The sequence below is a fragment of the Netta rufina genome (assembly GCF_964035555.1).
Source record: "Netta rufina genome assembly, chromosome: Z".
Classification (NCBI taxonomy): Eukaryota; Metazoa; Chordata; class Aves; order Anseriformes; family Anatidae; genus Netta; species Netta rufina.
In genome coordinates, this window is record NC_140126.1 from 33,556,257 (window position 1) to 33,578,595 (window position 22,339).

Here is a 22,339-nt window from a genome sequence, read left to right on the forward strand (position 1 = left end):
TGTAACTGAAAACAGGGCCTTAAAATGGCAAACTCTGGGCAACCTGAACTCAGGAAAATACTTCCAATTCAACCTCTACATAATAACTAGAATTGCAGAAGTGGCACATGTGGTTAAAGCTCAAGAGAAACACAGGTTCTAACCACAGCATTTATTTTAGTTTACATTTTTCAAATACTTCGCTATTAAGAGCATTACTTTACATTTACTCCAAAAAAGCAAAGATTCACAAAAAGATTTCTAACTTACACACTCAAACATTCCCTTTTATAATAGTCAGTTAGTCAAAGAAGCTAAGGCGGACGGACTTAAATGATAACTTCTTCTTCTCTTACATGGGAATCCTACATACAGATCACTTGACAGTACTTCTACAGTTTGCCTCAACTGTCAGAATCACCTCTAGCCTCTGACTATAGTTATGAACAAAGTCCTCATAACTTTGATGACACAGAAACACGTTCTATCTACCCAGAACTGCCTTCTCGAGATATTATGTTGCTTTTCTCCTTTGCTGATGTGGTCTGAAAGAAAATTAATGAATATGGGAAGTACTGCAAGTATCTGATCAGTTGTCAGAAATCCGAAGGCTCTTTCTCTGGCACTCCTGAATGCTGCAATGTGAACTCCATTTTCTTTTCATCTTAGTGATTACACTCAGTTTTACCTTACTTTCAGAAGAATGAAGTGCAGTGTCACTTCTCTGAATTAATCAGTGGTATCAATTCACTGAAAATCTTTATCTTTTACCAACCCTGCCTTGTTCTAGCCTTAGCTTCATATAACTAAAGACAAATGAAATATATAGGTTATATGAAGAGAACAATGGGAGAAGGCACAGAATCTCTCCAGATCTATGCCACTGAGAAAATGTAGCAGATTAATACTTGCATTTCAGGTGCAATTTCTTACTCACATAACTGCAGTTTATTTATCATGTACCAGAAAACATGTATTGGCTTTTAGGCAGTGGTACGTTCAGTTTACTTGGAGATGTATAATGGTTTGTTTTTTAGCAGTGCTGAAACTACATGTATTGTTTTATTATTATTATTTGGCTTTTCCACAGGACCATGGCACAATCCCCACTGGAATCAATGTGTCATATTAAACCTCAAATTCAGACCTTTCTTCAGTGAGAGAGAGTAATTCTGATATCAACAGTAGATGGTACTATGCAACACAAATAGTTTATATCATAGGATCACAGAATCATAGAATCAAAGAATGGCTTTGGTTGGAAGGGACCTTAAAGATCATCTAGTTCCAACTCCTCTGCCATGGACATGGATGACACCCACAAGATCAGATTGCCCAGGGCCCCATCCAACCTGGCCCCATCCAACACTCCAGGGATGGGGCATCCACAGTTTCTTTTGGCAACCTGTTCCAGTGCCTCACCACCCTCTGAGTGAAGAATTTCTTCCTAACATTTAATTTAAATCTCCACTCTTTTAGTTTAAGACCATTCCCCCTTGTTCTGTCATTATCTACCCAAGTAAAGTGTCTCTCCATCCTTTTTATAAGACCCCTGTAAGTATTGAAAGACCTCAGTCCCTAGAGCCTTGTCTTCCCAAGGCTGAACATGTCCAGCTCTCTCAGTCTTTATTCATAGGAGAGGTGCTCCAGCTCTCTGATCATCTTTGTAGTCCTCCTCTGGACCCACTCTAACAGGTCGACATCTTTCTTGTGTTGGGGGCCCCAAACCTGGACACAGCACTCCAGCTGGGACCTCATGAGGGCAGAGTAGAAGGTGACAATCACCTCCATCAACCTGCTAATCACGCCTCTGTTGAAGCAGCTCAGGATACAGACCAGGATGCTTGACTTCTGGCTCACGTTGAGCTTTTTGTCCACTAGAACCCTCAAGTCTTTCTCTGAAGGTCTGCTCTCAATGAGTTCTTCTCTCGGTCTGTCCTTATGTCTGAGACTGCCCCAACACAGGTGCAGCACTTTGGACTTGGCTTTGTTGAAACACACGCAGTTCACGGGGGCCCAATTCTCCAGCCTGTCCAGGTAATTTTTAGTAATAAGATTGCTGCCACTGTTGACTAAATCTGTTATGCTTTAGACCCCTAATTGCTCATTTACAACGAGAAAAAATCAGCATTACATACTGACTAGGAATTGCAATATCAAAGTAAGCACTTATTCATTGAGCCTGAACAGGATACTAGAAACACTGGAAATTGATCAGATAAAAGAAATGCCATAAGAAAACTGTAGAGAAACATAAGAAAATCATAGAATATAAGGATTAAGAGAGAACTTTCTTTGTGTGACAGTTACTGCATACCCGAGTTTCTGCATTATGACCTTGAGGATTCCAAGCAAACACTCTCAAATTCAGTTATACTTTTCTGGTTCCTGCATGAAAACGTGCCACTTCATACTCAAATACTGGACCAACAATGCAATTCATAAATAAGCAGGCCACCCTCCCAAAACCGTTTGTTGCCAGGATCTCAGGAGCAGATTTCAGTTGGAAAAGCCAACTACGTGGATTGTTCAGATCAGTAAGCAGGTAAGAAGTCCTCCATCAGCTATTTGCCAATACTTCCATATGGGGCTTATCAAAGAAAGCAAGTGGCAGGTTGGAGCAGAAATCTGCCTTGCTCATTTTCCATTGGTTTAATATACCTTTGCGTGTGAGCTGAAGCAACTTCTTGGCTGATCTAGCTCATATCGAGGCCAGACTAGTGCTCTAGTTGACTCCTGACGTCTCTCAGGAACAAAACTTGGCTTCTGGGAAAAAAACGACCTCGTAGGCTTAAAAATATAGTTTGTGGTGTTTTCCAGCACAAAATGGAATAAAACTATACATTATTACAGACATATTCAAGAAGTGTTCAGAACTAAGTGCTCCAATTTTTGAACAGCTTGCTGTAAGAAGAGCATAATTAACCTTGCAAAACCCCTTTTCAACTAATCTTTTTTAAAAAATCTCATAGAAACACTTGTGCTTTTAACACAGGCTCTAACATGGAATTTGAGGAAGAAGCTATGTAAATGAAAGTTATCTATATGCAGACGAGTCCCAGTAAGCCCTTATGCTAAGGTACAGTATCATGTGCCCTTTCCATGGTACATATTTAAAAAATATTGGAGAAAATGCTAAAAATGGATTTGGAAATTCTTTTTCCATATTTTCCTTTATTTTTCTTCCACCAGTTCCTAGCATTTACTTAGAATCACCTAAATCTGCAGATATCAGAGGAGAGAAATACAACCCTAATCTTAAAATCAGAGAAATAAATAAAAATCAGCATTCAGAAACTGCTTAAAATTCTCTGTGTAGATTTCATAGAAACAAATCCCAGACATTAAAACTGAATATATTATGACATGATCTTCTTGCAGTAATAAAGGCATTATTTCACAATCTATAGCTTCACAAAACTAAATGTTCCCCCACTCCTAGACATGAATTCAGTTTATTTTATGGGAGAAAATATAATGAAAACTGGAAATAAACAGCACCCCTGCCCCTGCCCCCTACTTCTCCCTGTCCCCGCCCCCCCTTTTTTTTTTCACTTCTTACTGGTGATTGCATTTAAAAAAATTAGTTGTTAAGTACTCATGTGAGAGAAAGTTAGTGAATTTTCCACAAATGTAGAAACCAAATGTAGAAAAAAGATTTATACATTTTATTCTATTATTAATATATATCCCTTGCATTTAGTCAAATACACAGGCTAAGATTTGGAAATAGGAATCTGAAAGAAGGCAAAACACATTTTCACCCTGATTCTCATTAGCACCATGCAGCAGAGTACTCCAAATACAAAAAGTGACTAGGATTTTCATTCACTGGCACATTTTGTCTTCATCACCACACATGAAACCACTATACATTCTTGCCTTTGTTCCTAATGTACCTGTTCTCATAGCAATTACTGACTCGGGAAAAAGAAAAATTATGGTCCATAGAGGGTAACATGGATTTCTCTTTGATATCATCACCAAAGTACGCATTCTATAGAAAAAAAGTAGTGCAAAGTGCAAGCTTCTCAGTGTGTTAGGACACCATAACAAAAAATAGCTCAATTTTAGGTATTACATACTATAATTCCTTGTGACTTTCAATTACAACGATGATTTGTTAGAAAATGCACACAAAATATCATGTAAAATACAAATTGAGAATTACAAGGAATGTTCATTTGTTAAGAAGTAATTATAAAAGCTTTCAGCAGAATGGATTTTTCATGCATGCAATTTTAAATGCATGTGCAGATTGTTTAGAAAAAATAATAAGGATTTTAAAATGGAATAGGAAGAGATTGAAAATAATGTTGTTGGTTTTTTGTTTCTTTGTTTTGTTTTTCTGAATTAACAACATAAAGTTGACTTTTCAAAATAGCTTTGTTTCTAACGATTGAATTAAGAAAATCTAATTATAATGATACAAGTGCTACACTAAAGATTATATCAGGTTTTCAATTACAAACTCTTATTTTCATGACTATAACTCAACAGTGCAAAAGTATTCCATGCTGAGTATTGGCCCATGGTTTCTTCCAAAAAGCAACATTAAAAATGGAAACATAATCCTGCTGCTACGAATTACATGTAATTTGAAATGACCACTGTACTCATATTTTTTACTGCTTTGAAAGGAACTGATTGCCCGCGAAAGAAACTGTTTTTCCTTAGAATTTAATAGAATCAGTCTCATGGCACTTAGAACCATTTGATTTCAAGCATGATTTGTGGTGGAACATTACACCTGAGACCTGGAAATATTATCCAAGGGAGTCCCAATATCACAAAAGGTTTTGAAACATAGAGATTTTGAGATTTCTACCTGATAAATCTCCAGTCTCTTGGCTTTTCCATAAAGCACATTAAAGATACATATTACAGACAGACTTTTTTTTCTTTTTTCTTTTTTTTCAGCATGCAGAGGTTAAGAATTTTTATTTTCCTATGATATTAATTTATGCACCTTGTAGTTTAGCACAGCAACGATACTTTCCTTGCTGTTTAAGAATGGACACTGCTAAAAGGAATCTGATCAATGCAGAAGGTGAGCTACAGGGGCCTGCAGAGTACAGTGGACCTGGACAGCAGAGTGAGCGTACTGTAAGGCATTGTGAGGATACCAAAGGTCGTTCAGTGGAAACTACCTGCATTCAACACCATTTCAACACCCTTTGTAGTCTGCCATTGCTTCCATGGTGTTAGCTTTCTGGCATGTGAAATGAGCATGCTGATCGTTTCTGCTGTTGGAAAGGTACTGCGAATTACTACAACAGAGTTTCTAAAGCACTTTGAGATCCCTAGATAAAGGTGCTGAGAAAGATCAATCTGCATGTTTTTTGTTTGTTTGTTTGTTTGTTTATTTTTTTTTTTTTCAGAGTATAACTCAGATCTTACTTTGCTTCCAGTGCCAGTGCAATGATGCCTGCAGCCATAGGTGCAGAGGCTGAGGTTCCAGTATGGCTGTCTGTGCAACGCTGCCTCAGGTCTGTGGTGATCTGGAAGAAATTGAATGTGTGAAATTTAGAACATAGCTTCAGAAATCAGAACAGATTTAATTTGCTAAAATGAGTTGTATGTATGTGGAAGGTATTTCCTTCTTTCACTGCAAGGAAAAAGAATGTTTTCTGAATACATGACCTTAGATGTCTACATTCTAATCTGACAATTTGAGCTTGAAGTCCTTTGTGAACTTGGAGAACTGTTACTGTATTGCACTGAAAATGTAAGTTAGTATCCTTTTTTTTTTTTTTTTTTTCCCCACAGCATGATCAACAGAAAGACATGCAAATTAGAAAAACGCCGAGGGTTTTATAACAGAACAATTAGAACTCTGCCCTTCTTTGTACTTATAGAACACTTCCCATCCAAGAATCTCAAAGTGCTTTATAAACAGGACTGAACCAAAGCTCACAGTCCTATCACAGTGTGGTTATGCCTGTTTTAGAGACTACAAAACCGAGGTATGGAGATGTTGTCTGGGTTGCTTGAAGTCACACTGGAAGTATGTGATAGAATAGTATACCGTTCTGCTCATGTAAAGTACTATGTTTAACCCATGGTCTGTTTTTTTCATGATATATGCAATAATTCACATGAAATTAAGCAGTAATTCATCTGAAAGTCCTGATGTAATCACGAATTAGGTCCAGAGACCACCAGCAAATTAATTATTTGCAGCTTTAAATTGTTATATATTGCTCAATTATCTGCTGCTACATACTTTTGTATGCAATCTAAGTGGTTGTATTAAGTTACAATGTGCAATAGCAACCAAAGAGATAGAGTTGCTTACTTAGCGTTGGGATGTTCCCATCTTGTAATAAAATTTAGACAGGTTATTATCTGTAAGATAATAAATCACACATAAAAATGTGTTTATTCTAAAGCTACTTCTTTCAAGCAATATTATTTTAAAGTGATTCTGATCTACACTCTTCTTTCTGAAGAAAAAGTTCCTAGGAAAAATAAGTCAGTAGAAATAAGAAATCACTACTACCTAGCAGAAGATCAAGCAGAATCCACGTGGAATTTAAACTGTTTGCTAGTGGACAGCAGTCCACAGCACAGAAACTTCCATGAAGGCAGCAAAGCCTGTGAGGCCAAAACTTATTCTCAGCAATTCAGTTGATCCTTGAGATTCAATCACAAATAAAGTATCTGCCTGAGGGGCAAAGAAGAAGTTGCTCACACAGCTTCTTACCCAAGTATACAGAAATCTTGTGTCTCCATTTCATTTAATTCCCTAGCATCATACTTTATTTGTAACATGGATGTGTACAAAGACGAGTGAAGTTAAGGATGAAAATATCACAAAGAAGTACATGGCATGTAAAACTGCCTGTCTAGTTTTGACACTGGAAGATATGTCAGGAAAAAGACAGCCATGTTCCATCTGGGCACAATAAAGCAATTATATGTAGAAGGTATAGGTTTCACATATTTGCGTTAGAAATAATCAGTGGTATATATATTACACAATACACAATATACAACAAGGCTGCTGAAAGTTTTCATGATGTGTAAACATATACAAGCTAACACAAAACTTACAGTAGAAAAGAAGCTAGCGGAACCTAGGGATCATTGCTAAAAGCAAGCAGTGAGCAAGTGAAACAAAATGGAAGGTTTTAGAAATGGCAAAAGAAGGATTAAATCATTTATAATGTCATATCCTTAAATCAGTGAACTTACCAAAGGCCAGATTCAAGAATAATGAAGTCTAGAAAGAACCTCTTTTGCCCTATTGATGTCTTTCATAAATGCATACCCATTCTTTTTAAATCATTTCTTGTATCTATTCAGCTAAAAGCTGAATCCCATAAATGGAATGTTCTTACCATTTCTTTATCTCTTGCCTTCCTTCCTATTGATTGTGCATTAACTTAAACAATGAAAATTAATTGCACTCAAAAAACCTGAATGCATGCAAATTCCATAAATGCCCTAAAAGATGAAATTGCAGCAGGAACAGGCCTAACACCATATTACCTACATGTGCAAAATCACAAGTTGTGATTTTGCAGCTGAGATAAGCCAAAGACCACAAGGACCAACGACTACAGCGTGACATACAAGCTTCAGTTTCCTTTTGGGATAAACATCTCTCAGTGCAGTGTCTGGGAGTGAAAGGGTGGCCAGGAAGTAGGGCAGGAAAAGAAGTGACTAACACATGCTTGTCTCTTCTGCATGATTTTTTGCAGGGGCCTTGTACCTTTTTCCATGTCACAAGTCATGGAGTAGGCATATTCCTCAGAGGACTGAAGGATAACAATGCCTAAAAGAGGTCAGGTGGGGAGAAGTACTTACAGCTTTTTTACCTTAAGAGAGAGCCTCTCAATACATTGATAACCATACTGCATCTTTGTTTCTGATCCTTGGAAATAACAAGTTTTCCGAGCTTTTTATTGTCCTGTAGCTACAAATATCAAGTACAATAAAACCATGACACTTTATTCAGAAATGTTTTCTCTCATGTTCTAAGCAGATGTTGTGGCAGCAGTTTGCACTACAGCCCTTATCTCTCTCTTTCACTGAGCAAATATTTCAGCAGAAAATGTGTGAAGAAAGCTTCCTAAGTGGAAATCCCATTTGAGCTATTTCAAAGCACAGTTACTGACAGGAGCTGAGATGTTTTTGGGGTATATTACCTCAAAAATCTAAGGCATGTTTTTCAGCACTATGGGTTCACTGTCAGAGAGGTATTGTGTCTATCATGAGATAAAAAAGAGTACAGAACCACCAACAGATGAGCAATTTTCAAGAAAAATGGTGCTCCAAATTCCTGAACCACATGAGGGCAACATCATTAATTGTGATTAACATCACAGTAGAAGGATATGGTATTTGACATCACCAAGTAGCTGTCATTAATTAGCTGTCATTCTCTTCAATAGGTTGAGGAGGAGAAGAAATTTTTCATTTCTATCATTGAGTATGACATATTTGTATGCTTCAATTATCTTTGTAACAACTGCTGATCTACGAAAATGCTGATGAGACTACCCAAGGTAAGTCCACATAGTATTTCTAAGGTCTTGACGTATAGACACTTCTAACTCTTCTAATCAACTAGATTTCATGGAAGAAAATGACAATTAATACAATAATGGCCTAGTTTCATGCTGGTTAACACCAACATGAAATTAGCAACCTAGGATAAACCCTAGTGAAAGGCAAACAATGTACTGTATTACCTGCCATACATATAAATCCCACACATTTTGTAAAGACACATTTTTGTTAAAGAAAAAAGCTCTAGACACATGGTAATAGTTTTATATATAAGCAACTTGCCCTGAAGAGTCAAGGAGATGTCATTTCTGTGTAGTCATTTAAGACTGCATCATCAGTCTTCCCATGGTTTCACCAATTGGGAGGTTAATGCCTTTGGTCAAAAATGGGATTTTCCTCAGCAGAAGGTGCTCAGTCTTCCCAAGCGTCTTTATTTCTTGCCATTTCATATTTCATGACAAGAGTTGTCTGAAATGATTGAACCATTCTTTTTACTTTCTGCTACAATTCCTCAAGATATGTTTTTTTCTATGAACCTATGTCCCCAGGATTGACAAGGGTTTAACAAAATTCTTCTGTTCTTTCTCACATCTTTTGTGTATCTGTATCTACCTGAAATAGAATAGAAGGCACCTTGTTGTATTTTGATACTCTGAATGAGAGTTTGTAAACAAGAGCAGTTTTTTTTTTTTTTTTCTGTGTTTTAAGAATTGACAGGAGTTTTTTGTTCATTTTTATTTCAAGTTCTGCTTAACACAAAAGTTGGTCACCAAGACAAAATCATATCATAAAATGGCTTGGGTTGGAAGGGACCTTAAAGATCATCTAGTTCTAATCCAGCCATAGGATGCCACCCACTAGATCAGGTTGCCCAGGGCTCCATCCAGCCTGGCCTTGAACACTTCCAGGAATGGGGCATCCACAGCTTCTCTGGGCAACTGTTTCAGTGCCTTACTACCCTTACAGTGAGGGTCCTAATTTCTAATCTAAATCTATTGTCTTTTAGTTTAAGACCATTCCCCCATGACCATTCCCAGAAGCATGCCTTCAAAGAGAAAGAAAATCAGGGGACAACATGGCATTTTTTAGGAAACACAAGTAGGAAATAGTAAGTAGAGGTATTTTTTACAAGGTAAGTAATTTTAAATAATTTTTACAATGTAAACTTTTACAAAGTAAGTGATGTAACAGGTTCATAAATTATATCTGTGAGGGATTTTCTAAAATTTATCAGTGCTTTAAGAAGTTATTTGAAAAAAGAATTCACATGAAATATGGTTAATTTGCACAACCTGTTATATAAATTAAAGGCCCATCTAAGTAACCATAGTTATATGTGGTGCTTAACCTATCCTAGCTGCATGATCCAGAGCTGGGAAGCTCTGTTTAACATTCCAGTGTTATCCTATAGCATTCAAAATATCAGAGAATAGGAAGAATACCTTTACAACTGTATATCATTAGCCAACAGTTCTGTATTCACTCTTTTATGAGAGAGAACCTAAGAAGAAGTACATGTTCATGGTATTTACCTAGTGTTAATTTGACTTTGCCCCAGAGTATGAATTTCTATACCTTTGTGTATGCCCATACTTTGCAGTTGCTCCTGAAAACACCTAAAAGAAATTCTAGCTCTTTTCTCTAAGACTCTATGTAGAAGACATATACCTAGCTTTATCTGTATTCCTTAGGAGTGCATCCAAAGGTTGGATCGGTCCATAATGGGCTAATGTTTACTGCAATACCAAATTTGGTGCAGCATAAACTCAAGTACATTTTAAGTACCTTCCCTGATAAACAAGGAACTCATTCAAGATGTAACATCAGTGTGTGTTTAACTGTAACCATTAGCTCAAATTATTTCAGACCAGAATTTGCTGCCATTTACTTTAGTTCAAACGTCAATAAAAAAAGCTCCACCTGGGATACAGATTTGTGTAGATAAAATTAAATTCTTGTTTACTAAGTCATGTCTGTACAAGATTTAAAAATAAAAAAAGAAAACCTCCTAAAATTATGTTACATCCCATATTTGTAGCAAGCAATTATAAAAACAAATACTAATGAAAAGAAGGAAAAAAAAAAGTTTTGGGTTGTTGTAAAAGTATGGGTGCTTCTATTAATCTACATTGGAACTGAAGTTTTTTATAAGAAATTTTATGTATCTCCTTCTAGATCAGAAAATGAGTTATTAATATTTGGTTATAGTTTACTTATCTACTTTATAATACATTCTTAAGCTATTAAACTGGAGGATAAATTGAAAAATACGAAGGAACAGGGTAACCTGACACTATAAAATTGTAGCCATGCATTGTCCTTTAACTAGGAATTCATATCTCTGTTCTACAGCCATGAAGTAACTTACGATATCTGAACTTGTTCTGAGTTACATCACAATAAATAAAAAATGAGTTATTTTAATATTGACAGTAAATCCCATGTCTGGTGACTTCTTCCTGATTTACTGCAGTTGTATATATATTTTTTTTCCTATTTTGGATGTAGTAGTCTCACTCTCACAAACCAGCAAACGTATTGATCAAATTTGTTATTCTTTTTGTGTAATGGCAAGAAGGTGAGCTCTTAATGGCTGATTTGTATATTGCATGTAAGTATATATGCATAAGAAAATTTTGAGAATTGATATTTAGCAGTTATATTTCTATATAACTTTCCTTTTATTCTATTTTTCAATTCTATTCTAGCATTTTGTAGAGTCATGGAATCATAGAGTGGTTTGGGTTGGAAGGGACCTTAAATATCATCTAATTCCACCCCCCCTGCCATTGGCAGGGACACCTCCCACTAGATCAGGCTGTCCAGGGCCCCATCCAGGCTGGCCTTGAACACCTCCAGGAAAGGGGCATCCACAGCTTCTCTAAGCAACCTGAGGTGCCTCACCACCCTCAGAGTAAAGAATTTCCTCCATATATCTAATCTAAACCTACCCTCTTTTACTTTAAAGCCCTTATCCTTTGTCCTATCACAACACTCTCTGGCAAAGAGTTCCTCCCCACTTTTCCTGTAGGCCTCATTTAGGGACAGGAAAGCCACTATAAAGTCTCCCTGGAGCCTTATCTTCTCCAGGCTAAACAACCCCGACTATGTCAGTCTGTACACATAGGAGAGGTGCTCCATCCCCTTGATCATCTTTGTGGCTCTCAGCAGTCTGAACAAAAACGGGCAATGTGATGCACTGAAAAGTATGTGTGATTCAACAGTGAAAATGAACACACATCTTTTTTACTCTACACTCTTTAAGCATTTTATAACAGTTGGAAAATTTTGTCCTCAAATTTTTCAGTTCTGTCTTTTCTTTACTTCATGTTTGACCAAGACATCTTTCCAAGGTACATGGGGTTTAATAGGTCTTTTGTAGTACTGGATTTTAACAAGTTGGAGAAGAGAATGGAGATGCTATATTATCTTTCTCAGAATGATTGTATAGTCTATGAGCAAGAGAGCCAAACAGGTGAGAGCAATGTCCATGAGTGTACGTATTGGAAAAAATTGCTCAGTACTCTTACTTTGAAGAGCTAACTCCACACTGTGATGTCTTTTCCTCCAGGGGTCTAGCATGGCAGAAGTACACAGTCATTATCCTTATGGGGGTAGCTTTATACACAACACAAACACAAAGCTATTTACTGCATCTGCTCCACACTGTTCTGCTTTGCCACTGAAAATGTCAGGAGGTGGAACAGGCTTGTCTGGCTTTGAATGACAAGTACCAGCAGCAAAATCTTCTCATATAGGCTGTTTCAGAAGTTGGTTGATAATACAGTACAGGGAAAAGAGTCTTGGATGGAATATTTACAGTCTCATATTCAAGCATGTGAGATCAGTGAATATTATGGCACAAGCTACTGAAGTAGCTTTGCATAATAGTAGTTGGGATGCAAATTATGTTCCAGTAAACAAAGGATCAACAGATGGGTTAATTCTTATGGCTGCTCAGTATGCTTGTGCTTTTATCATTCAGTGTGCCCAGTAATGCGGTTTGTAGGAATAGTCTAAAATTGGCATATGCAACTGGATTCATCCCAGACGAATGAAGGATCTGATTAGTAAAAGTAATCAGTATCTACAGAACTGATTAATTCAATTTAAGGTTATTTTTGCTTATCTCTTGATAACTTGTCTTAGATCTCAAATGGAGACTCCAAATTAAGGATATTTTTGAAGAAGCCAATCTTTAAATCTTTTCAATAAAGTTAATGTAAAATCTCTTAATTATTTCCTTAATTCTGGGATAATATATGTTCATTTTATAAAAAATTAATCTCTCATTTGTAAAAGATGCCTTTTTAAAAAACCTTACGATAAAACAAAAAACTGCAAGTATAAGCATAGGGTCATAAATCCTAAAACTGAACTATATTACTTCAGTTAACTAAAAAATTATCTGTCTTAATTCTTGCCTTTGATTCTAACATAAATCAAAAGTGAGAGATGTCAGAAATAAGCAAGGTTCTTTTATTGGAATAGTAATTCTACAAAAGCAGAAAGTCCATGCTAATTGAAAAGAGTGAAAGACAAATATCAAGAAAACTATGGCTATTCAAAAATGAGAGGAATGCACAAACATTAAATCAGGTAAGCAGAAAACTACAAATGAAGACCGAGAAACATAAAGATGTTTTCCTATATTAAAAAAAAAAAAGCAATGATATATTGGTCAACGAAACGAGTATTGACAGGTACAAGGAATAATAAATAAATAAATAGAAGTGAATAAAAGACAAAGTGGGTAGCAATGAATAAAAAATAGAAGGTGCATAGAGGTGGTAAGGAAAGACAAGGAAAGACAAAGGACAAAGAGTGAGGAATGCTGGTGGAGAGCATAGGACAAGAACAGAATAAAGATGTTTTTAAATTGATCAGAACCAAAAGAACCCCAAAACTGATATTGTTTAATTGTATAGAAATAATAGGATAGTTAATAGCCATTTATAGTAAATGATTATTTCACCAAATGTTCTCATTTTGGAAAAAAAAATAAATGAAGTTTTCAGAGCATACAAAAGTGATAAATCATCTTCCTATTTATAGCTATTTTAAATAACAAGTTTAAATCAGAAAATTTGGAAGTACTAAATATTTTTAAGAGCTTGAAAGTGAACATGTTAGACTGTATTTTTGATTTTATCAAGTCTTTGAACTCTGGAGATATTCTAGGATATTGAAGGAAAACTAGCACTGTGTCAATATTTTGAAAGGGCAAGCATTATTGCCCTAATAATTCCATCTTTTTTTTTTTTTGTTAATGCCAAGCTTTTAACTGATGTAAAACAACTGATACAAGATTTAAACTAACTGTTAATTGATTAAATAGCAGCATATTCAATGATGATAACATAGGCTGCTGGAAAAAAGAGCTTGCCAAATTGCCACAGTATTTTTTTTTGGTCAGCACTTTGGTTGAAAGTAGTATAGTTAGAATTCTGAAAGACAAATAATGTGATATCACATATTAAAAAAAAAAAAAGAAAAGAAAGATTTAAATTTAAGAGATGATACATAATACATACATTTCATGTGAAATAATTAAAAAGTCTCAAAATATAAGCATACAGAAGAAATTATATATATTGTTATAATTATAGAAAATATATATACTTAAAAGCACGTATCATAAATGAGGTTTGTTTTTAATCTGGCCTTCTAAGATTTGGTTCTTAACCTTAATATGGCCTAAAGCTTTTAGGTGAAAACACTGATAACTTTTGATGAATGCTGCATTTGTAGAAACACTGGAGAAAGTGATGATGGGGGCTAGTCTGAATTGAGTTAACACTCAATTAGGAGTGTTAACTCAGGACTGGGTTGAGTATAGCCAATTGAGTATAGCCAATGGTAAATGGTGCAATAAAGAGACCATAACTACCCTCTCACCTGAACTCCAGGAAGCAATTCTGAAAAAGACCAGAAGTGGTTCTGAAATCAACTTGGTTGTCACACAGCGATGAACACGTAATGTGACAGTGAGGCTAACAGGTCTCAGTGAGGCTTACTGTATTAAGAGAAGTGAAATCTGGCAGTTACAGATCCACATTTCCTGGTCCATCTGGCACTCATGCCATTACCACCTGAGTGGTGTGTCCAGTCTGGGTGCTCAAAGCTGAGAGAGGATTCTTAAGAAAACATGCCTTAAGCAGAATCATGCAAGAAGCTTAAAATCATTTACCTAACCATGGTTACCTAACCATGCTACATGGTTTAAAAGAAATATGTTAGACTACTAGAGCAATCTTCATAGAATCACAGAATCACAGAATCATAGAACCATAGAATCAGCAAGGTTGGAAAAGACCTCCAATATCATCTGGTCTAACCATCTGCCCCTCCATGAATATCACCCACTAAACTGTGTCCCAAAGTACCACATCCAACCTTCCCTTAAACATCCCCAGGGAGAGTTACTCCACCACCTCCCTGGCCAACCTGTTCCAATGCCTGACTGCTCTTTCTGAGAAGAAATTCTTAATGCTAACAATAATATCTGTGACACAATGTAATGTCGAGACATTGAAACTAGAAGAGCTCAGACAGCAAAAAAAAGATACATATATTTTTAATAACAACGCAGAATTAAAACCACTTACCACTAGACTTGACTGGATTTTTTTTTTTTTTGTCATTGGAAACTTTGAAGGGAAGATTGTGTGTATTGTCGAGTTGACCATAGCTACTGGATTTGAAGGACTCAGGGAAGTCCTATATACTTGGCTATGCAACAGTTCAGAGTGGAGAATCACAAGGTCTCTGCGGACCTTATTATAAATTTCACTTAAACATACGGAAGTTAGTGATGGTCTTTTAAAGGACAGTAAAAGGAATTTAATTACATAAGTGAGGACTGCTAGGAAACAAAGTAATTTCTGTCCTTCGCTATTATTTATCAGGGAGAACAAGAAACATGCCAGGAACAGAGATAAGGTTTCTGTGAAGAGAAGTAAGTAAAGAACAGGAAAACTACTGGTATGAAGCGGCACCACTGAAAAAGTTTAAAACAAAAATTAGATCATCTGATAATAAGGAAGAATCCAAGAAGGAATGGTCAGCATCCCACAGTCCTGAAAGGCAAGACAGACACTATTTCAAAAAATAGCTGCAAGAATTTTTAACTCTTCACTGGCACCAAGAGAAGATTCTGCTAAGGACCAAAAAAAAGTAATGTTAGACTGGTGCTTAGGAAGACATCTGTGGAAACAAATAAACAAAAGCAAGCAAACAAACAAACAACAACAAAAAAACACCTTCAGGAAGAAATTAAGATATATGTTATACACTAGAATAAATATGCCGGGAGGAAGACTGTTAACAAACCTAATTAATAGCAATAGAAATGTTTAAAAAGCGAGATTGAGTAGTGTAATTGAATATTGAAAAGTACATTGAGAGCACTCAATTCAAAAAAGCAGACAGTATTAACAAACCAGACTAACAGTAACAGAAGAGTTTAAAAGGCTAAAAGGAGGGTTTTATTGAACACTGAAAAGTATATCTAATGCACTCAATTTTAAAAAGCAAACATATCATAGTGTAAAAACACTAATGGTATCGATACTTTATCAAACAGAATTAAAACAATTGGGGAGTTTCCAGCCAAGATGAGAACATAATTGAAAATGGATGCACAGACTGTTTAGGAAGGAGATGAGGAGCAATATGGGAAAGAAGAGCACTGAGCTTAATCTTGCTCACAATATACCAGAAACTAGGAACTGGCAGTAATATGAACAATTTGTGTACAGCTTTGGGTGCCATGATATATGAAGGACATAAAACTATTTGAGAGTGTCCAAAGAAGGGCTACAAAGATGGTGAAAGGTCTAGAGGAGAAGACATATGAGGAGTGTCCAAGGTCTGTTTGTTTGTTCAGCCCAGAGCAGAACAGGATGAGGGAAGGCCTCATGGTGGCCTGCAGCTCCCTCACGAGGGGAGCAGAGAGGCAGGCACTGAGCTCTGCTCCCTGGGGACGGCGACAGGACCTGAGGGAATGGCATGGAACTGGGACAGGCTCCCCATGGAAGTGGTTCACATCACTGAGACCACCACAGTTCAAGAAGTGTTTGGACAATGCACTCACACATATGGTTTGATTTTTGTTCAGTTCTGTGTTGAGTCTAGGAGTTTGACTTGATAATGTTTGTGGGTTCCTTCCAACTTGGGATACTTTGTGACTCTCTGATTCTAATAAATGAGTGCAAATGAATGTAGAAGACAAATGATACTGGATTCAAACAAATATGAGAAAATAGAGGCATGTGGGAAAACTGCTAATGCCATGTATGTAAAATATGAAAACTATGGTAACTAGATTTAAAACCAAAGAAAAGAGGACATGTTCTTAGGCCTGATGATGTTAGGCAGGATACAGGTAATGAAACAAATTATTTTGGTGGCAATGGCAACAGAATCTTTGAAAGCATCACTCAGAGCTGGCAGCAACTAGTGAGTGGAAAAATGTACTATGAACCAGATACACCCGCACTGCTGCACAATGGCTGCGCAATGCAAGGGTACCCACGTTGTCTTCAAATGACCAGATTTGAAACTTGAAGGAGTGTGGTGCCATCAATCAAGTAAAAAAACTGGGGCAAAATCAACTTGTGCTCATATGCTTGTTTCCAAAAGCAACCCATTAATTAGAATAAATTATCTGTCTCTCCCCATCCCCACAAAGTGGCAGACCACAAACCCCAAACTGAAAGACATACTATTTTCCTGTCGTAGGATTCTCCGCTGCTGTATGTTGTAGCTAGTGTGGATGCACATTCTTCTAGGTACCACGGCTTCTTCCCACTTTCAGCTGTGCTGCTTATGGAGATAGTGTAGATGCTATTGGTGTAGCCATCACAGGAGCAGTGGTCTCGACTCCTTCCACCATTTCCAGATGCCCAGACAAAAACTGAACCTAATCCTCTTCGTCCCTGTTTGGAAAGAGCACAGAAGATTTGATTCATAACTCTTTTTTCCTCTCATCACTTGCATAACAAGTAGGTATTTGTCCCTAAGAGACATCTGAAGAGAGAAAAACAATAAAACAAACTATCTCACTGAGAAGAATCTGAAATAAAAGCAGGATTTAGTAGAGTTCAGAATGAGACATCCACCCCCCCAAAAAAAATCAGAAAATGTGTGTGATGAACACAACTTTAGAAATAACTTTTATACAGTGTCTGCTGCTCAGCACCTGTACTGCTCAGCCTTACTAAGAAAGAGGTGCTTAAGACAGACCAGGCATTAAAACATCACATTGAGTTGAAACAGGAGAAGAAGTATTATACTTGAAAATAAAACCTTTTGTAATGCATGGCACCTTTTGTTTATTAGGGTTCTGTCAGCTGTTTCTTCTTGAATTGCCTGGTAACACTAAATATAGTTTGGGTAGCATTATATACTGTGAATCATGGTGTCATGGTTTCACAGAAGGTGAAATTATATAGGTTTCACTATAAATCACAGAATCACAGAACATCTGAGGTGGGAAGGAACTTCAGGTCATCTAGTCCAACCCACCTAGGTCATTATAAATACTAAGTACACAACACAATAGATGAACAAAAATGGACAAAAAGAAGATACTTTTAAATCCATACAGTTAAGCACTAATGCATTAATTCAGCAAGACATTTTAAACATATGAATAGCTGGACAAATTGCTTAGGCATATTTGTAATTTGAAATGAGAACTTAGAATTAGGTAACCTTTTGACATTTTCTTAACATGCCAAAGGTATGTAGTGTTTAAATAAATGCATATTTTTGGTGGTGCTAGTACTCTTGCATTGATGTGAAAAGTGAAAAAGGTCAGTAATCTCTGTTGTTGATACATGGGAACTGAGAATTACTGATACACAGTCATGGGAATTGGCTTTTCCTGATTTATATTTGCACTTTTCATAGAATCATGGAATCATAGAATTTAGGTTAGGTTAGGTTAGGTTAGGTTAGGTTAGGTTAGGTTAGGTTAGGTTAGGTTAGGTTAGAAGGGACCTTAAAGATCATCTTGTTCCAACCCCTCTGCCATGGGCAGGGTGGCCACCCTCTAGAACAGGTTGCCACCTTTGTCCAACTTGGTCTTGAACACCTCCAGGGATGGGTCATGCACTAGTTCTCTAGGCAAACTCATGCTGGTGAATTAAATTCAAATCCATGCATCTTTCTGATCTGCATTAATTATCAGCAGATAATATATAGTGTTCATATAGAAATGTTTACCAAAGGTTTAAACTTGTCTTTGATTAAGCTAAATTGTATCACCTTTTCTTACATGACATTCTCTCAAAGCAATGGAACATCCCTCTAAGTTACAATTAAACTAACAGTCTCATTTGTACCTCATTAGTCTGCAAGTCATCATGTAATGTCTACCTGGGTTCTGTAAGAGGTAGCTGCCTCTCCTGCTCTCCCTGTGTGTGATAAATTAGTGTTACATGGTGTACAACATTTTTTTGTGTGCATGAATTAATTGCTTGGCCATGTGGGGAGTGTTTGTTTTTCTAAACAGAGTGCAGTTGTGTACCACAAATAACATAAAGACAGCTGTTGGACATCTACTAGGTCAACCTTAAACAATTAGCAATTCAAAGATTCATTTACTCCAGATGTACAGAGAGGTTTCATTTTGGCATTTTATGCTGAGAATGTAAATCAATGTAAGAAAAAATCCCTCACAGTTCACAATCAAAGCTTCAGTTCTCAAACATTTATGCATTTCATTTTGTGAGTTTAATAAAAGCATAGTACCTGAAGAGACTCTTTTCTCCAGCAATATAAGTTAAATATAAAATTCTCCTTGCTAATGTTTACCTAAGGTTATGTCTCTGCCATGAAACTTCTCACTAAATAAGAAAACATCTTAAGTGAAGAAAAAAATTCCAGTATGCCAAGTTAAATGTGTTACGAAATCCACATTCTCCAGACAAGATTAGTCTGACCAGCTAAGAAGTACAAATATTTCAACTTCTTTCTCTTCCTTTAGTTGATTTTAGCTACTACGCATATGAAAAAGATGCAAAATAGTAACATTTCTTTTTGTTTTAGAGACAAGTTTTCTGAAGTGAAAATCTATCCCTGTCCTACAGCTCCTTCAGCACATTATGAACATTTGTCAAGTGAAAACCCCTTTTGGTTTTGTTCTGGGGTTCTTGTTCTGCTCTTCTCAGCCAACAGTGTCTGATTCAGAGCTGCTCAAAGTCAGTGGGATGTGCTTTGCAACTTCATGGGACTGGAACAGGTTTGCATACCATTTCTCTTTCATTCTACTTTATGGTCACCTCTCTTTGTATATCTTTACTTCATACTCCATTGAAAACACTTGATGAGATAGATGTGAGAAAGGATAAACAGAAAGATTATTTCATGCATATTCACTGATTTACTATCCCAGCAGGTCAGGAAGCCAGAAATTAGGACACTCTGTATGTCTGAAGGGAATGGGATGGAGGTTTATGCTAAAGATATGATGCTTCTCTACTTTGCACTTTATTCCTGCTTGATTTTTACTGGTTTTGTTTCGGTTTGATCCCATCATCTCTTGCTATTATGTAATGCTTTCCAGAAGTACATTATTATTTGCTTTCTTCTTCTGTCTCCCAAATGGTTATTTTTGACTTGTCTGTCAATCCTGACATTTGCTTCAGGGTAATTTACAGATTTCTGTCTAGTGCTACACTGCTTTTACAAAACAAATTATCTCTCCTACATATATACACGTCAACAATATAATACATGGATAGGTAGGTAGAAATGATACTGCAAAGCATATCACACAAATGAACTTCTATCTCCATAACTAGACAAAATACTTTATCAAAACCTTTTGATGAATTTTCAAAAGTGTTCCTGAAGAATTTTAGATTCATCTTTTTCATATGTGTTTCCTGAAAGCAAAGTACTATGTACAGCAAAGTATTAGTATTTTTGGCTAAATTGATACCCAATTGGAAATTCAGAGTAACCCACCAACACAACCTAAAAAGAAAAAATGAGAGTTCAGGGTAGTGTAACCAAAGATCCAAGGAGGAGAAAAATGGAAACTAAATATTTGGCTTTTTTGTCTAAGTCTGTCTCTGACATTTATATATGTATATATATATATGTATATATATATATATAAAAAGTATGCATAGAAGATTAAAGCATAAGAAAACAATCAAACAAACAAAACAACTATCATTAACAGTCCACCTGTCTTTTATTATTATTATTATTATTATTATTATTATTATTATTATTATTATTATTATTATTATTATTATTATTATTATTATTATTATTATTATTATTATTATCATTATTATTAATTTTTATTTATTTTTATTATTTATGTTTATTTTTATTATTTTTTATTATTTTTATTATTTTTTATTATTTTTATTATTTTTATTATTTTTTTCTTTTTCCCATCATCAGGCTGAAAAGTCTGCAAGCAGCAGCATAACACGATTTGTCCCACTCACAATGAAAACCATTTCACAGCAGGTTAGGACTGTACTTTGCGTAAGTTTTGCAGACACAACCCTTGAACTATTAGTTTCTCTGCACATAGAATGTGTCTACACTTCTTTAGATGCATACTTATGCTGCTGTTCTAATAATGAAAAAATGAGCTGCAGAGAAAGATATGTGAATACTTCTTTGGGCATAAAATTTAGTCCTACTGAAAACATGCCCACATATATTAAAAATTCTGCAATGCAGTGTTTAAAAATAATAAACACCCATTTACATTTTAATAGTAATCATTGGGCTTTAAAAATAATAGCCATTTGCACCCAGGTTTACCTTTACATGCTCATTTTTTGTAAAAAACTGATATAAAATATCTGTTAAAAAACTAATGCCTCCTGTAAATATATTAAGATCTCTGTCATTGCACTACAAAGTAAGAACCAGGTGCACTGACTAATGGTAAGGAATATTTTCTAATACATACAAAGAAAGAACTCCCATTCCCTAATACACTGCAATATAGCACATTTAACAACTCGGCATTTCTCCGAAAATAGCATTACCTTGCGTCTGGAAAACGTGCTAAAAATCTCATTCTTAAAATCTATTTGGCAAAGAAAATGGTAACCTTAAAAAAAACAAAAACAAAAACAAAAACAAAAACAAACAAACAAACAACAACAACAACAACAAACCAAACCAAACCTGTGCTTTATGTGTGCATTATAAATTTGACCTGAACAAAATAATATGTCAAGTAAATAAGTTCTGTTTTACATTTACTGCCTATTGTCAAACTACTATTTGGTTTCCTCCTCCCTGTCTCCAAACACCTTACTTTATTTCAATAGACCCAGTCATGCTCAGGAAATGATAAACTTGTTAGCAACTATACTAAACAAGTAATTAGAGCAACAACATCAGCTGTCCTACTGTATGCGAATGCCTTTCCCAATTGGTCTCCTTTCAATACATGAAGTTAAATAACATTTGGACTGTGTTACAAAGCTAAGATAAACACACATGCAAGGCACTCTGTAGCTTTTACTGTTTGTCTAAATCTATCATCTGTCATCTGCCAGATGCCCAAGGGTGTCAAGATGAAAAGTCAAGCCTTGAGCTGCCAAAGAAGTCATGTGTCATTTATTACTGAAAAGCAAAGGTGCATTTACAAACCATATGGGTACAACTTGGACAAAACTAAAAGAGTTACTGAATTACAGCAGAGGCATGGACCAGGGTGGAATGGGTGTACAGCAAAGTATGATCAATTCCTGTCCCATGATTTTAAAAATGCACTGCCTCACCTTGTAGGCACATTGTTGTGTCTGCTCTGCAATTTGCAGTGTTACCTGTTGACTCCCTCTCACAAACTCTG

General features: G+C 36.0%; 1 protein-coding gene across 1 annotated transcript in view; it reads right to left on the reverse strand.

The window, feature by feature from the left end:
- Positions 1 to 22,339, reverse strand: part of PCSK5 (proprotein convertase subtilisin/kexin type 5) — a gene marked incomplete at both ends in the record, with an annotated part of 228,492 nt that overhangs the window by 106,161 nt on the left and 99,992 nt on the right. The window contains 2 exons of the mRNA XM_084305562.1: positions 5,380 to 5,480; positions 17,223 to 17,435. Coding sequence (XP_084161688.1) covers positions 5,380 to 5,480; positions 17,223 to 17,435 — 314 coding nt within the window. The remainder of the gene's footprint in view (positions 1 to 5,379; positions 5,481 to 17,222; positions 17,436 to 22,339) is intronic.